The sequence below is a fragment of the Berghia stephanieae genome, chromosome 1 (genome assembly GCF_034508935.2).
Source record: "Berghia stephanieae isolate SIO BIC M18660-M18661 chromosome 1, UCSD_Bste_1.3, whole genome shotgun sequence".
Taxonomy (NCBI): Eukaryota; Metazoa; Mollusca; class Gastropoda; order Nudibranchia; family Aeolidiidae; genus Berghia; species Berghia stephanieae.
Window position 1 is genome coordinate 72,223,643 of NC_088360.1, and position 15,960 is coordinate 72,239,602.

At 33.9% G+C, this 15,960-nt stretch overlaps 1 protein-coding gene across 3 annotated transcripts in view; it reads right to left on the reverse strand.

Annotated features, from left to right (window-relative positions):
* Nucleotides 1–12,855: 12,855 nt before the first annotated feature.
* The window catches only part of LOC144956013 (inactive tyrosine-protein kinase 7-like), a 235,135-nt gene continuing 232,030 nt past the window's right edge, over nucleotides 12,856–15,960 (reverse strand). For all 3 annotated transcript variants that reach the window (XM_078886304.1, XM_078886295.1, XM_078886311.1), the window contains 4 exons: nucleotides 15,834–15,960; nucleotides 14,724–14,956; nucleotides 13,694–13,900; nucleotides 12,856–13,411 (listed from right to left, as the gene is read on the reverse strand). The exon at nucleotides 15,834–15,960 is cut by the window's right edge and continues 173 nt beyond it. In XM_078886304.1, the coding sequence (XP_078742430.1) occupies nucleotides 13,004–13,411; nucleotides 13,694–13,900; nucleotides 14,724–14,956; nucleotides 15,834–15,960 (975 nt within the window). In that variant the 3' untranslated portion in view covers nucleotides 12,856–13,003. The remainder of the gene's footprint in view (nucleotides 13,412–13,693; nucleotides 13,901–14,723; nucleotides 14,957–15,833) is intronic.

The following is a 15,960-nucleotide window of genomic DNA, read 5'->3' on the forward strand; positions in this document are numbered from 1 at the left end:
CTGTTAATCCATCAAATAGGCCTTCAGAGCCATGTTCCATGTAGTTGGAATTTTTTCCTTGGTCTCTGCAAATTAAGAAGAGTAGGTAACATTTGCCAACTACTCTTTAGATAGGATTCTGGTTTATCACAAAGTACCCTCTACTAGACACAACATACTCGGCTACCCAAACATTACTAGCTGGAGAAAGGGGTCGGGATACCAATATCAGTCAATTGAGTTATCTGAATTCCAGTTAAGAAAGCAATGATTACTTGCTTATAATGAATGTCTAATCATTACAAAGGCTAATCCTAGCAACAATAAAAAGTGCCCGTCATATTCATATATTTTTCATCAGAGCAGGAGAATATTTTCCATCTTGGCTGAGGGTTCTATATTTATTCACCTTTGCTATCTCATCTGTCTCATTTTTCTGGGTGGGGTCTTTTGACCTCCCATAGTGGGCAGGAGGTCATTTGCCGTGCCGTCTATCCCCTCTATCTGTTTACTGAGTTGCTTTCTGTTTTTGTCTTGGAATGGGGTTACTTGGTTTTGTCCTGGCCCTTGACTGAGTGGGAAGTAGTCAAATATTTAGCGTTAGTTTTGAAGATAATTTTTTTTCCTTGTAAATCATCTCTTTGTCTTGTAGTGATAGTTATATTTTTTGTTTGTTTTGAACACACAATATCATGTAAACATTTGAATGTATTTCTCTTAGTGGCATCTTGTTCGTGTGTCTGGTTGAGACTTTTAGGAGATCTCAGACTAAGTATGTACAGTCCACTCCGGATAATCGCAACTCTGTTAATCACAACTTTCGGTTAATCGCAACATTTTCCTAGAAACGGAATTAATTCTATGTAAAAGTCACTGGTTAATTGCAACAAACTTTGGTTAATCGCAACAAATTTTAGCCCTCAAAAAGTGATGAATACAAGAAATCCATCAAGCAAAATATCATGATTAAATTTCATCATGGATGAAATCGTGACAGGTTGAAGAATCGAGAGTGAGCTGGATTTAATACTACAGTAGTGTGTCATCACTCTATTAGAATCAAAAGAGGGCGGGGCTTTGCAGTATGGGTTTGTGGTGTAATCTGTGGCCATTAAATAGGAGGGGAAGGGGCTGGGCATAGTCCTGACAACAGGTAGACAATAACAGTTGTAAAGAGAGACTGAGCGATATCCTTTGTTTTGAGATTGACAACTGTGCATTGTGACCAAAGAGTTTGGTGAGAGCTTAATGTCTATCATCACGGCTAATCTCTTTGACTCTTACAAATGTTGAGAACAAAAGAGTGAAAGTTAATCCAATCTGAATAAAATGTCGGCTTGCATCAAAGCTGCTTTTGGTTGACAAACCTATACAGGGATGACAAGGTTAAATCCATCCATTCAATGCTTTGCTCTGAGACGGCCAGAACCTGTGTGTTCTCTATTATTATTTGACCCCATTCTTAGTCTTTACACAATCTGTACATTTTTACACATTTTATATTTTATCATTTGAGTACTTTTGGATTGTCTATTACATTTTCTGTTGCAAAGCATGTCATAGTCAATAACAGTAAGTTGATTCCGTTTTTTTATCTCAAATTCCGATTTTTATGTATTCTGATTCCTCTTTGGGGCTATTGGTGGTAGGAGCCTCTGATGACCACTACAGGGACCTCTACTTCTCTGGTTAATTCAACACGACCAAGCAACGACTACGAATAGCGCGATGTGAAGGGCCATACTTATTCTAGATTGGTTTGCTTTGTTCACATGCGTTTTTGCTCATTTGGTTACACTCCGGTTAAGTTGATTTTCGGATAAGTCGATTTTTTTCCCGGTTCCCCTGGGCATCGTCTTATCTGGAGTCTACTGTATTATGTGTAAAATGTTACAATAGTGGACAGGAAAGTCAACTTCGGTTAATTGCAACTTTGGTTAATCGCAACATTTTCGCTGATCCCAAGGTGTTGCGATTATCCGGAGTGGATTGTGCATTGATGGTATGCTACATCTATTCCTTATTTTTCCCCCTTTGTCTTTATTTTTTTATTGGGTGCTTTAATTGTAATTCTAGAATTTTTTGACCATAACCATTTTCTTTCTTTTTACTGGCGCTTAAAATACCTAAATTGTGTCAGTGCTGTAAAACCCTTAAAAACAAAAAAATATCTCATTTACCCTTTCCTCATGAATTTGTTTCCTTTTCCATGAATGAGAGAGGGAGCCCCTTTGTATTTTTGTTATGTCTGTAAACCCAGATATGCTACGCACTTCTGTTAAAAAATCTATTGATTGTCCCATACTCCTGCTTTTTACCAGCGTTGAAATGATGTATTGCAAGCACTGTAAACTTTTATATACAACAACTAACACATAATGTTTGAGACAGGTTCTAATTATCTTTGGGTGACACTGTACCTTAATGTACCATACACTTTTGTGAGTCTAAGAACGCACCATTATACCCCGTAACAATATGTAGTTAAATTGGATGACAGCTTTAATTTAACAAAGAAAGATGATGTAGATTTCAGGTCTCTCCTTTGTCAACAAAATGCAATGAATTCATTGTGTTTTGTTGACAAAGGGTAATCCAGATACGTCCATAGTCTACACTATATGTCTTCTTCATTAATTAAATTAAAGCTTCCATTCCATTTTATTATTATTGTTTAAAAAAAAAATTTCTTTGAGCTTCAATCAGCAACATTTGCATATACCACAGCAACACACTGGGGACCCCGATAGCTTTGTTGGTAGAGCAATCGCTTCACAATCAAAGGGACTGAGATAGGCTACACACTTCTGTTAAAAAATCTTTTGATTGTCCCATACTCCTGCTTTATCAATGCTGAAATGATGTTTATATGTGTTGCAAGCACTGTAAACTCCTATACACAACAACCAAAACATAATGCATGAGATAGCTTCCAATTATTTTTGGGTGGCACTGTACCTTAATTTACCATACACTTTTGCGAGTCTAAGAACACACCATCCTGGGTGCAGCCAATATTTTTTCTGACTCTTTGTCCACCCAGCAGTAATTGGGTACCTGGGTCTGTTAGATCTTGAGGAAAGTACTTTGCAATAAACTAGGGTCCTATCCAAAGGGTAGCAAGAAATTGCTATTGCCGTTTCACACTATAGAAAGTGGGATGAACTCCGGCTCCATGAGCTCAATAGCTCTGAAGGACTACCACAGTATTACACTGAAGGAATTAAACAACACAAAAAGGTAAGAAATAAAACCCCACACAACCCAAAGGCTAACAGTTCTGAATTTATTTTTCTTAACACTACAGTCTCAACAACTGCAATGATATTGAACAAAAAATATATCATACAAAATATAAACTAAAGGCAACAAAAATAAAATATATAATAACGGGACTTCCAGTGATGTAATAAAAATATTGACACTGTTATTGTTATGATCAGTTGTGTTGAATCTCTTTTGAATGTTGTCATAAAAAACAATTAAGAGACCCAATTCCCTTCAATACGATATTAAGTAATAATGGCTAGCATTAAAAAACTTTTTAGACCAGTTAAAGGCAAGACTATATTATTTTTCAAATTTTAAAATATAATAGTATTTCCTCTCAATGATATTTTTTTCCAACGAGACATGTGTATTTCAATATTTGCAGCAAAATAAACAAATCCTATCCATTGTTTAATTAAAGGTAATCTTGAGAAAGGATAATTTATCGTGAAAGTGAAAGTTTACACGAAGTAGACAGTCTATATTCTTTGTCTGTGATGATCGTTCTAATCTTAGAAGACGATGATGATAATCATAATAATAGTGATGATGATGATAATAATAATAATAATAATAATAATAATAATAATAATAATAATAATAATAATAAATACGCCTTGCAATGTTCTCCTTGAGCGTGACAATCTACAATACACCTAGATATGATTTCTAATGATCATAAACATTGGGAATAGTCATATGTCCATTTGACAATGTTTTTTTTTTCTTCTCTCTTTTAATGTAATGTAATGTAATGCCTTATTTCAAAGCTATAAATAAATACAGTACAACGATCATTTATTTTACAATGCAATCACGGGTTGAATTTTATTCTAATTCTATGCTTTGGATTAGACCTTTGACGTTTCCAAAATGGTCTACAAGAAATATTGCATTGCCTTGTTTATGCCACTTTGAACAATTATACATCGACAATTTAAAAATCTACATAAATTTATATTAGAATATAACTTTTTATTTGAACTGGAAGGCAATTAAATTTCTTAAAATAATCATTGAATACCACTTTACAATTCTTTTAATTATTGTCCAGATCAAATCAAAGGGCTGCAATTTTAAATTGATTAGGATAAAGGAAACAAAGTATATCTTTTTAAAGGAAACATTTCGATTGCTTTACCAGTTACCAGTTATATTTTTTCTCTCCATACAAATTAAACGTTATTTTATTTGCACTTACTAGTCTTGTGGATTTCAACATGTTACAGTAAATTATTTGGTCATGATAAAATATGAGTAGAATAATTCTACAGCACGATGACAAAACATATTTTATTTTAGCATGTGGAACACTTTTATTTCATACATCGATAGGTTTCAGCGACTCCCAACTTGTAAAAAAAAAAGACTCAGAAATTTGAATCTAAGAAGTCAAAGTAGCTAAACACTGCTGGAGGCTGTAGATCTTATAAAACAAACAGTAGAATATAACCGACATATTTGCAGGTCTGATTAATCGAGAATATTTTGCGTTGATTTGAGAGTGTATTTCCATAACAGCAATGAGTCCATAACAATTTGGGTTATCAGACCTGCAAATAAGTTCTCATTGAATATAACTGATTCAAAACCATGTCATGTGAGGCACATTAGGGAAATGGTCCAGGTGTCACATTTCTGTTTCATGGGAATTGCGTTATTGGTGTGTTGGAAAAGATAAACAATTCTCTTCGTTATCTGTAGGAAAATGATTTTGAAAAAGTAGGCTTCAAACTTAATTACAAGTCATTTCAAAGTTTAAAGTGCACCCGGGAGAAAAATAAAACGAAACTGTTTCTCTCTGTTTAAATTGCAAATTGAACTTTTAAATGTCTGAAAATTTGCAGATATTATCAAGTTGTCATATTATTGGGAAATCTAAATTTTCACCGGAGAGACCCAGAACACCTTTTCTCAACTACCATATCTGAGGAATTTTCCAACAATGTGTGGACCAATTCCCTAGAGCGACAAACAAATATTTACCACAGAATGTTTCCGGTTCAAAGTCAACTTTCTTCTTCCGTCAACAGCACAAAAATTGTAACTTTTATATTTAACTTAGACTATTACTGTTTTACTTGATTTTGTTGTTGGATGAAGACGCATTGTGGACCTGGAAAATTCCATGTCAAGTTGTTGTTTGTTTGTTTTTCTCTCTCTCTCTCTCCCTTTTTTAAAGCTGATGTTCTCATTTTACTCACGACCTAAACGCCTTAGCTTTAAATTCTTTTTAATTTATCGAATTATGAAATTAAAATATTTCGTCAAAATGAAAAAATAAGTGTTTGGTCATTTTACGACAGCATCGTCACCTTAAAAAAAAGTGAGCAAATCATGTGGTTGAAATAAATGTAATTTACTGAGAAGCATAATTTACATCAAATAATAATCTTGCAATAAACCCCAACATAATGTTTCACGCATGAAGCTTTCGATACATTTTATTTCCACGATGTTATCTCATATTGATTAAATGTTTAATGTCTCCGTGAAGCTTAACTCTCTCTCTCTCTCTCTCTCTCTCTCTCTCTCTCTCTCTCTCTCTCTCTCTCTCTCTCTCTCTCTCTCTCTCTCTCTCTCTCTCTCTTTTTCTCTCTCTCTCTCTTTGATATTCCCTCCCATAGAATTCTTTGTTCTCATTCATAAAAGTCACCCATCCTTTTCACAAAATAATATAAATATACAGATCACCACTTTTAGCATTCAAATACAGGAGAAATATAGATAAGTTTGACATTTCATAACTGTTAATTTTCAAGATCAAATAAGTCTAAATTTGATTCTAACGTGTTAGTGATTTGATAATATAATTTAATGACTTGCGCTTCTTGATTAAGTCATTTCAAAAATTCTAAAGCTTGATTATTGTTTAACTACGTTATCATCAGGACAGCAGCAATGGTTCTTTATCATGTTTAATCCGTTAACTGGTACTCTGGAAAAACAACAACGCGTATTTAAAAAATGGCCAGAAAACTCGTCCTTTAAATATCGATCGATTTAAATGACCCTCATCTTGGCAAACACTCTCAAACCTGGGACCTCGCAGGCCCCAGATTTGGGGTTTTTTTTCTAGAGGAGGGTCATTTACATTGATCGATATTTAAAGGACGGGTTTTCTGGCCAAATTTTTGAATACGTGTTTTTTTTTTTCAGTGTACGGCAGTTACTAATTAAAACACTGAATACAATTAAATTTTCATTCACAATATTATTGTAATAATATGGCATCGTCAGAAGTGTGGAAAACCAAATGCATGTTAAAATGACAGATAATACATAAAAAGGCATATTCTTTATATTGCATCTATTTTACCCATCGGTAGAATAAAACTACATAATAATCTGATCGTCTACATGTTGCATATTATAATATTATTATCATCATAAGAATGGCGAGGATGAACTGAATCTATTCTAGTATAAAGTTTACTAGACTTTTGAGGTGTATTTCCATTTGGCTCTGGTTTTTTTTTCATAATGAATGAAGACGAAAAAAAAAAAAAACCCGATGATGAAAGCTGACAAAACGTAGACATTAAAATTCTTTCATGAATTTTTATTTCATTGCTATGTTTATAAAAAATAGAAATGATTATGGCGTATTTTCCACACTTTTATGTAATAAGTGTCTTCATTATTTTATACTGTACAATCACATTTTATACACATTATTTATACACGATTGTGTATTTTTAAAAAAATCATGAACATAATACAAATTATGGGATGGATTGCGGACAACGGACATAATTGACAATATTATATTATAAGCCCGAATGTTCATGTGATGGGTATGACAGCTTTGACTAAGGACTGGTAGAAAACGTTTCTATACTGGTACGCAGAAGTAAAATATCAAAATAAGTTTTCATAGATTAATTTTATTATTATTACTTTTTTTTTATTTCAATTTTTTTAAAGCTGTAGATAAGTTGTAAAGCTTTTACTGATCATCATATCTTTTTATCAATATTTTTTTTGGGTGTTGTCACACTAAAGATCTTAGATTTTAAAGAGTAAAATTTTATTAACTGAAAAAAGTTTCTATCACCTCTCAATTTTGCTGGCCCGACAAACTTTTAATAGTTTTAAGTTTAATACAGTACTCTTGATACCCAGTATATGATAGGTACCTTCATTTTACACGAAAAAGAATCAGACGTATATGAAATTATGAAGAACATAAAAGGATCTATCACAAGATTCTGTTAGACAGCAAAACATACAAAAATAGAGATTGTCCTCCTGAAGAAAAATGAATGTACATTTAAGAAATGAAAGTAGTGTTAGTCTTGAACGTCGAGAGGGGGGAGAATACACAAATGAAAATTGAATTATTCTTAGGCATTTTTATTATCGAACTAAATTAGATTTTTTTAAAAAAGTGTTTTAGAATTAACGTACTTTTTTTTTTCTTAAATTTCAGAAATAAAAAGGGGAAGCAATGCTGTAAAATACACGTAGTATGAAATAAAGCACGGTGATAACGATGATGAGGAATTATGATGGTGATGATGAAGATTGTGATAATAATGATAATTGATGATAACACAATCATACGTATTGATTGCTTGTAGATGACATGCTTACAGTTTCAAAACGTTTGGGATGTGATGGCAGTGTTTTCATACATTGTAAAAGGGAGCACATAGTTGTAAAAATATATCATGATAATATTAAAAACGATAGGCTCACAAGATCCTGTGAATAAGACTTAATTTAAAAGATTCTGTATAGAAACGAATTAAATAATTCATTTCATTGTGACTGGCAGAATGTGAATTTTAAAAAATTCTTAATTTTGCTTAATCGCCAAAACCACGATAACTGGAATGATGAAAAACCAGTACCAAAAACCATTCTCGAGATCCACTTGTTAATGAGCAAGTCAAATGCCAAAAAGAGGATTGAACAAAAATGAATTTATCAACTCAAAGATGTTTAAAAGATAGAATAAAAAGAAAACGCCACAAGCAGCGTTTTGTGACGAAACCCAACATCAGTCAAAGATTCTTCTACTTGTATTTTGGAATGACACTCTCGAAATCTGCCATAAGATGAAAAACGCCTCTTTTCATTTTGGCCAGTAAACTATTAATTCACTTATCGACATATTAAAATCACCCATCACCCAAAACTTTTAAATAATTCTTATTTTTAATTACTTTTTTTTTTTTAATTTTCTGGTTTAATATGTATTTTTGTACGTTGGCGGCCATTCTATTCTGTCGATATGTGAAATAAAATTTCCTGGCCAAAAGGGGAAAAAAGTGTTTTGCCAGATAGCTAGAGTCACGTCTTTCCAGATTTACATATACCTAAATTACAGTCTTGCTTTAGTTTTAGATGTTGGCTCATTGATTGTTAATATAATTTTAAAGTAAAATTCAGGTTATATTGAGGTGTCATTACACCTATAATATAATAATAGATACACCAGCGGTGTAATAAGAAACAATAGACGTGGCGTCAATTCTCTGTCGCATCTGGTTATAAAGTACTTTTCCAACAATGCCAGTCTCTGTATCAATGACCTATTACATATAATCATAAGCTTAAAAGTGTCTGTCTTCAGAGTACTTCAATTTCAATCATGCAAGTCACAACTCTGTGCAGCCGAAGTTAATCGAGACTGTGAGTGCGGTAAAGACAAATTGAAATTACCTAAGCTTTCTTTATAATCTTATAACGGGGCATGTCTATCGCAGACCTGATGAAACACCGATAAGAAAGGCTCTGCGATGGATACCCCTAGGAAAGAGGAAGCGAGGCCGCCGAGCCTTGGAGACGTACCGTAGAGAGGGACATAAAACAGAGAGGTCTGTCCCTCGAGTTGGTCCGAAGAATAGCTGCTGACAGGACCATGCGGAAATCCCTTGCATCGCCTCAAATGCCAGCAGGCCTGGAGAGCATTAAGTCGAGCGAGTTATCTATTTTTCTGTCGAATTCCATTTGGCTGTTAAGGCTTATGCAGGAAATTCCATGTTGGGATATTGCTAAGGAAAGATGAGTTCAGATGAGCATTACGTGACTGCTGGACTTGGCATTAGAGCAGTTTTCTTTGGTTCGGAATAATGCTATCAATTGGAATCGTTTGCTATAATCTAACATGCATGCTCTGTTTTGAACTTTTACGAACCGTTCCACCTGCTTTATACTCTTAGGGTCCCAAACGTATGTGGGCCTACGTATATTCTAAAAAAGAAAAATAAAAATAAAAAAAAAGAATAAGAGAATCACTTTAGATCGGGACATGTGGTTTGATAACCATTCTTTATGCGGATTAGTTCATGTTACTAGTTACTAGACGTCCAAGCCATTATGAAAAATTAAATTGTTGAAAAAGAGGTTTGGAATTAGAAGCGAGTAAGATTTGACGCCACACTATTGTTCAATGTGTACTAAACAAGAAAGACATAATGATGATCAACAAACTATTGATGTGTAATTATCTCTGTAAATATGAATGACAATAATGGGTAACTTTTACATTAGTGTTGGTGGTTATGAATTATGATGGTGACAACGATGATGGTGACCACAACGATGTAAGTAATGATGATAATAGTGATGATGTCGTAGTCTTTGCATTAAGGATTTTCATTAAACTATGATAATATTGACAACGATAATAATAAGACTATTAATAACAGCAATGATAATAGTAATAATGATGCCAATGATGATGATGGTTGTGGTGGTGGTGATGTTTTGACAATAATTTTATATATTATGATGGTAATGCTGATGATTGTGATGATGATACTGATGATGATGATAATAATAACCATAATAATAATAATAATAATAATAATAATAATAATATAATGATAATATAATAATAATAATAATAATAATAATAATAAATAATAATAATAATAATAATAATAACAACAAGAATAATAATAATAATGATAATAATAATAATAATAATAATAATAATAAATAATAATAATAATAATAATAATAATAATAATAATAATAAAATAATAACCACAACAACAACAACAACAATAATAATAATAATAATAATAATATAATAATAATAATAATAATAATAATAATAATAATAATAATAATAATAATAATAATAATAATAATAATAATAATAATAATAATAATAATAATAATAATAATAATAATAACAATAATAATAATATTAAGACGAGTAATAATATCCACCAACGTATTAATTAATACACAACAATATGTAAATTGCGATTGATAAAAATGATTTCTCGTTATTAGCAGGACAAACCCATTCTCGTAGGACGAAATTATAAAATTATATTTCATATTTACACGATTCATAAACAAATCTATCTATCAATCATATTTATGTGCTTATTTAAATTGTAGCATAATGTAATCAAAATTAATTTGCACGCAATGAAAAGTTCAAAAGGAACTTATTTATTTAGTGTGGTAACTCGAAATATCATTGTATTTCTATTTATTATCCTGCACCATATGCACAAAGTCAGTCTGATGGCTTGTTAATTGTATTATTATTTTTGTGTGTCATGACTTGACTTCATAAGCGGCTGGAAAAAGTATTTAACTCTCCATATACCGTGTTATCCCTATTGAAGGCACCGAACTTCATAAGCGCACCCCCTTCCCGCCTCAATTCAATATTAACAATTAACAATTAATAATATATTCAATGATATTAACGTCTCTTCATCCCTCCTCGCCCCCAATTTATATAAGACAAGTCTTTCCTCATCCAGCCCAACCAATCAATGATGCGTTGATATCGTCAAATTTCACACAAACTTGTTCTTTATTCGTTGCTATGACTCCTTGTTGAACTACTAATTTGATTCTTGTAGGTCAAGGTCATAGGCTAGTTTCAGGTCATAGTTCATAATTTCTTCAATTTGTAACAAATAAGCGCATCTTTTTAATTCAACGTTTTAAGCGCACGATGCGCTAGGGATAATACGGTATGCCATCATAAAGAGACTATAATTAAGTAGTAATACAATTAGCCTACAGATTGAAAACCAGCAGTCATTTAAAGACACACATTTATTTATTGTTATATATCAAGTGGTTCTTTGTAAATCAAAGGTACAATCAATCACAGATAATTTGTCGCTTCAGTCGAGTATCATTCTTATTAATCCTTTCTCTCCGACGAGCAGGCTGAAACCAGTCAATTAATCTAACTCCCAGGTTAAAACCAGTCCGTAAATCTAACTCCCAGTCTGAAACTAGTGAATAATCTAACTCCCAGTCTGAAACTAGTGAATAACCTAACTCCCAGTGTGAAACTAGTGAATAATCTAACCCCCAGTCTGAAACCAGTGAATAATCTAACTCCCAGTCTGAAACCAGTGAGTAATCTAACTCCCAGTCTGAAACTAGTGAATAATCTAACTCCCAGTCTGAAACTAGTGAATAATCTAACTCCCAGTCTGAAACTAGTGAATAATCTAACTCCCAGTCTGAAACCAGTGAATAACCTAACTCCTAGGTTAAAACAAGTCAGTTAATTTAACTCCGAGTTGAAATCAGTCAGGCTGAGTCAGTTAACCTAACTCCGAGGCTCACATGAAATCCGATTTTTTCAAGTCCTTGATGATAGTCAGAGATAGTCAGAGACAAAGCGCTAGTCCGCGTTCATGAAAACGGCCCCAGCAGTTATGTAATCTAACTCCGCGAATCATCGACTGATGGACATTTTTTTTCTATTAAGAGCCAAAACCAATTGGTTATATACTTTTCAATAAAGACAATAAAATATAAAATGACAGCAACAAAAATAGCATTTGCATCAACAATGAGATAATACACTAGACAACATCATCCTGGCGGAAGAAGAAGAAGATCAAGAACAACTGGAGAAGAAGAAAGAAAGGGAGATGTCAGATGAAATGTTTGAAAAGGTTCATATTTATTCTGTACGACTCATTGTATTTAGATTAAAACATGATGTTGCTTTGGTACAACGAGAATGTTGTTAGTTCCGGTCAGTGCAAATTATACCCCAATCTAATTTTACATTGGCGTGTGTTTAAAAAGTTTCCCCGGTACACAGAAGTTCCATCGACTCTCTTTGAAGTCTTCAGCGAAGAGCATAATATACAAAAGTTTTTAAAAAGTATTCAGTTGATTCCCTTAATTAAATATCTTCTATTTTGCGATTACCAACTTGAAAAAGCATTAAACCAAGGATGGTTTACATAGTGTGATGTATGTATCTAGGTAGATGTGTTGTCAAATTTGAATAAGTCACTAATGATTAGGACACATCGAGAATGAGAAATTATGCTCTTAGTTACATATGGCATTTCTCTCAGGACCAAGGTACGAGAGCAATGCCATAAACAATTATAGGATGTAATACTGAGTATGCACGGTTAAAATGTTTTCTTAATATAAAACACAGTACAGCTTGGTACATCTAACAAACAGTTTTTCTTTTTCATTTTTTTTTCAGCCCTCGAGCGACAATAAGTTATCCAGATTTGAAAAAAAGAAAAGAAATATGAAAATATATACATATATATATATATATATATATATGCACAATTTTACTTTAACCCCATCCCAACCCCCCCCCCCCCCCCCTTTCTAAAAGAAACCCCCGGCCCTAAATAAAAAAATAAAACAGACTAAAAAATAGTATCGCAACAACAATGAGACAACTAATACAGTGACACTTCTCATTCTCATGAAACCAATTGAAATAACCGAAGTATTTTTCTTTGTTCCTTTACCACTTTCTTTCATGGTTTAGTTAAACACAATCTCCTTTTGTAAGCAAATGTCCTAAAGTGACGACTAAATCTGAGAAAGTTGGTCTTTTTGAAGGGGATGGGACGCAACACTGTTCAATAATATCCACAACTTGTGAAGGGCAGTGTTCAGCAAAATCTAATCGTAATGAGCTTTGCGCACTAGCTGCGGTCGCATTGTACATAGAATTGAACACATCGTCATCACTATGGAGACGATACGGGAGATCAGCAAGGTGGTATACTTCCCATAAGAAGATACCGTAGGACCAAATGTCAGTATAAAACGAGTAATCCGAATCACGAATAGCTTCAGGTGGCAACCATCTCAGCGGGATGAGGGACTGAGAATTTGGGAGACGGTAGTATTCCTTGGCATAAACATCACAGCACAGAGATAAACTGCAGACCTGAAAATGTTTGAAAATATATATATTTGTTAATGGTGTTAACACAACTGTGTGTTGAGAAAGTCTATCACATTTTATCAAACGGGTTGGCCCCAATAAAATCCTAAAATGAAATAGATACTAAAATAAGACAAAAATTGATGCATGTTATCTATAAGAGAGAGAGAGAGAGAGAGAGAGAGAGAGAGAGAGAGAGAGAGAGAGAGAAAGAGAGAGAGAGGGGGGGAGGGAGGGAGGAGGAGGAGGAGGAGAGAGAGAGAGAGAGAGAGATGTTGAACCGACCTTAAGATCCATTCGAGAGGTGAGCAAGATATTCCTTGCTGCCAAATCCTTGTGTACAAATTTGTAGCTAGATAGATACTCCATCGCCAGGGCCACCTGCTGGCACATCTTGGTCTTTTGCATGAAGGAAAGAGTCGGGACCCGAGGTGTCACTTGACGACGACCGTTGTCGCTACGGGTAGCCAGTAAAAACTGTTTCAAGTCACCCTGGAGACAAAGCGACACAATGGATGTTCTTGTAATGACTCCCCAGTATTATATACGATTCTTACACTCTTCCTTTATGGAATTCCGGACGTGTTACCAATCGCTGCACGAGATTTCGAGTGCGCGTCGGGAATAAAGTTCGAATTTTTATCGTTATTATCGGTAATGTCATAACATTTGTTGCTGCTTTTGTTTGTATGTTTAGCTTTGCTATTCAAAAAAATAAATTATCTTATTTATTTTGGAGTAATGTATTGTATTCGCACAGCACTTATTTTGGTGTTTGCTTTTTAAAAATTTCATTAAAAAAATCATTATAACATTTATCAAATAACCTTTTCCCTATTAAGTCAATATTGCCCAAATAATCCCCGAGCTAATTAGTCAAAATTGCCCAAATAATCCCGTGGATATTTAGTCAATATTGCCCAATCAATCCTCTGGCTATTTAGTCAATTTTGCCTAAATAATCATGTGGCCATTTAGTCAATATTGCCCAAATAATAATGAATCTATTTAGTCCACATTGCCCACATAAACCTGTGGCTATCTGGCTATTATTCAGTGTGAGTACCTCCGCAGATGTGACACCAGCTAACAACAGGGCAATGTATTTTATAAACGGTATAGTGTGGGGGCGTGCCAGGCTAGAGTCTACACGCACACATATTATTTATTTATAAAGTTATCAAACAACAATATAAGACGCACGTTCGTCAAAATTTACCTTGTCACAACTATGTGATCATATAGATTGGATTTGTTTAATTATCCAATATAAATATACCCAACAATGAAAGAATACATATTTGCTACAACTCACCCAATCGCAATACTCCGTGATCATGAAAATGGGTTCCACTTCCTTACAAGTCCCAAGGAGTTTGACAATGTTTGGATGCTCCAATTTTCCATACATATCCATCTCTCGTTGGAACTCAGCTGCAGTGGCCTCACCCTTCACCAGGAGAGATTTCACCATCACCAACGTCTCCGGTTCAATTGGACGGATGCCTCTTGCTTTTGCCAAGAAAACGTCACCAAACTGACTTTTACCTGGAGGGAGAAAATGTGAAAAAAATGTTACTAAGGCATTTTTAATTAATTCTGTACAAAAGTCATAGACTCATACTTTTGTACGTAACTGAATTGGGAATTACGCCTAAGTTTGCCAAGCGGAAGTATTATAAAATAAAGTAAAATGTAAACGTTTCTATTTCGAGTATAGTCCCTTAAGATTGCCACGTTATCCCGAATCGTGTGCATACAATTTGAATTTAAGACCAATTACAAGACAGTTCCCCAAACATGAATGAATTTCTTTATTAAATGTGTTTCTTAACACAGCCACACACACACACACACACACACACACACACACACACACACGTATATATATATATATATATATATATATATATATATATATATTTATATATATATATATATATATATATATATATATATATATATATATATATATATATATACCAAAACAAAAACGTCAGATGTTAAATAGCAAAATACTCACTATACACAAGCGCTTTACAGGGACTCAAGTTAACAGCAATTCTTAACATGTAGGACGAGACAAGACGCCTTTACTATGCTTCTGCAATTTTATGTTCAACGGAAACGACAGTGCAACTGGCAGGGTACTCATTTTATATTTACGTTAGTGAGAGAATGCAAGTGCAGAGCTCTCTCTCTCTCTCTCTCTCTCTCTCTCTCTCTCTCTCTCTCTCTCTCTCTCTCTCTCTCTCTCTCTGCGCTGCTCACGACGACACTCGAATTTGCAGGTCGAATGTCATATTGCAAGACTACAAAGCCGCACAGTGAAAATAATCTGAATCAGACGACAGTTGGGATGAGTGAGTGGCCCAATCAACAGAGTCGATAGTTACAAACCGAGAACGGTCTCTAAATGACATACCAATGATTCCCAGAGTTTGGATTTCCTGCCGGGGAAATTGGTACTTGTCGGCACCGACACCTCTAGCTCTGGCCAAGGCCATTGCAGACGACACATGCGAGGGTGGGGGCACGGCGGAGGAAGGTGG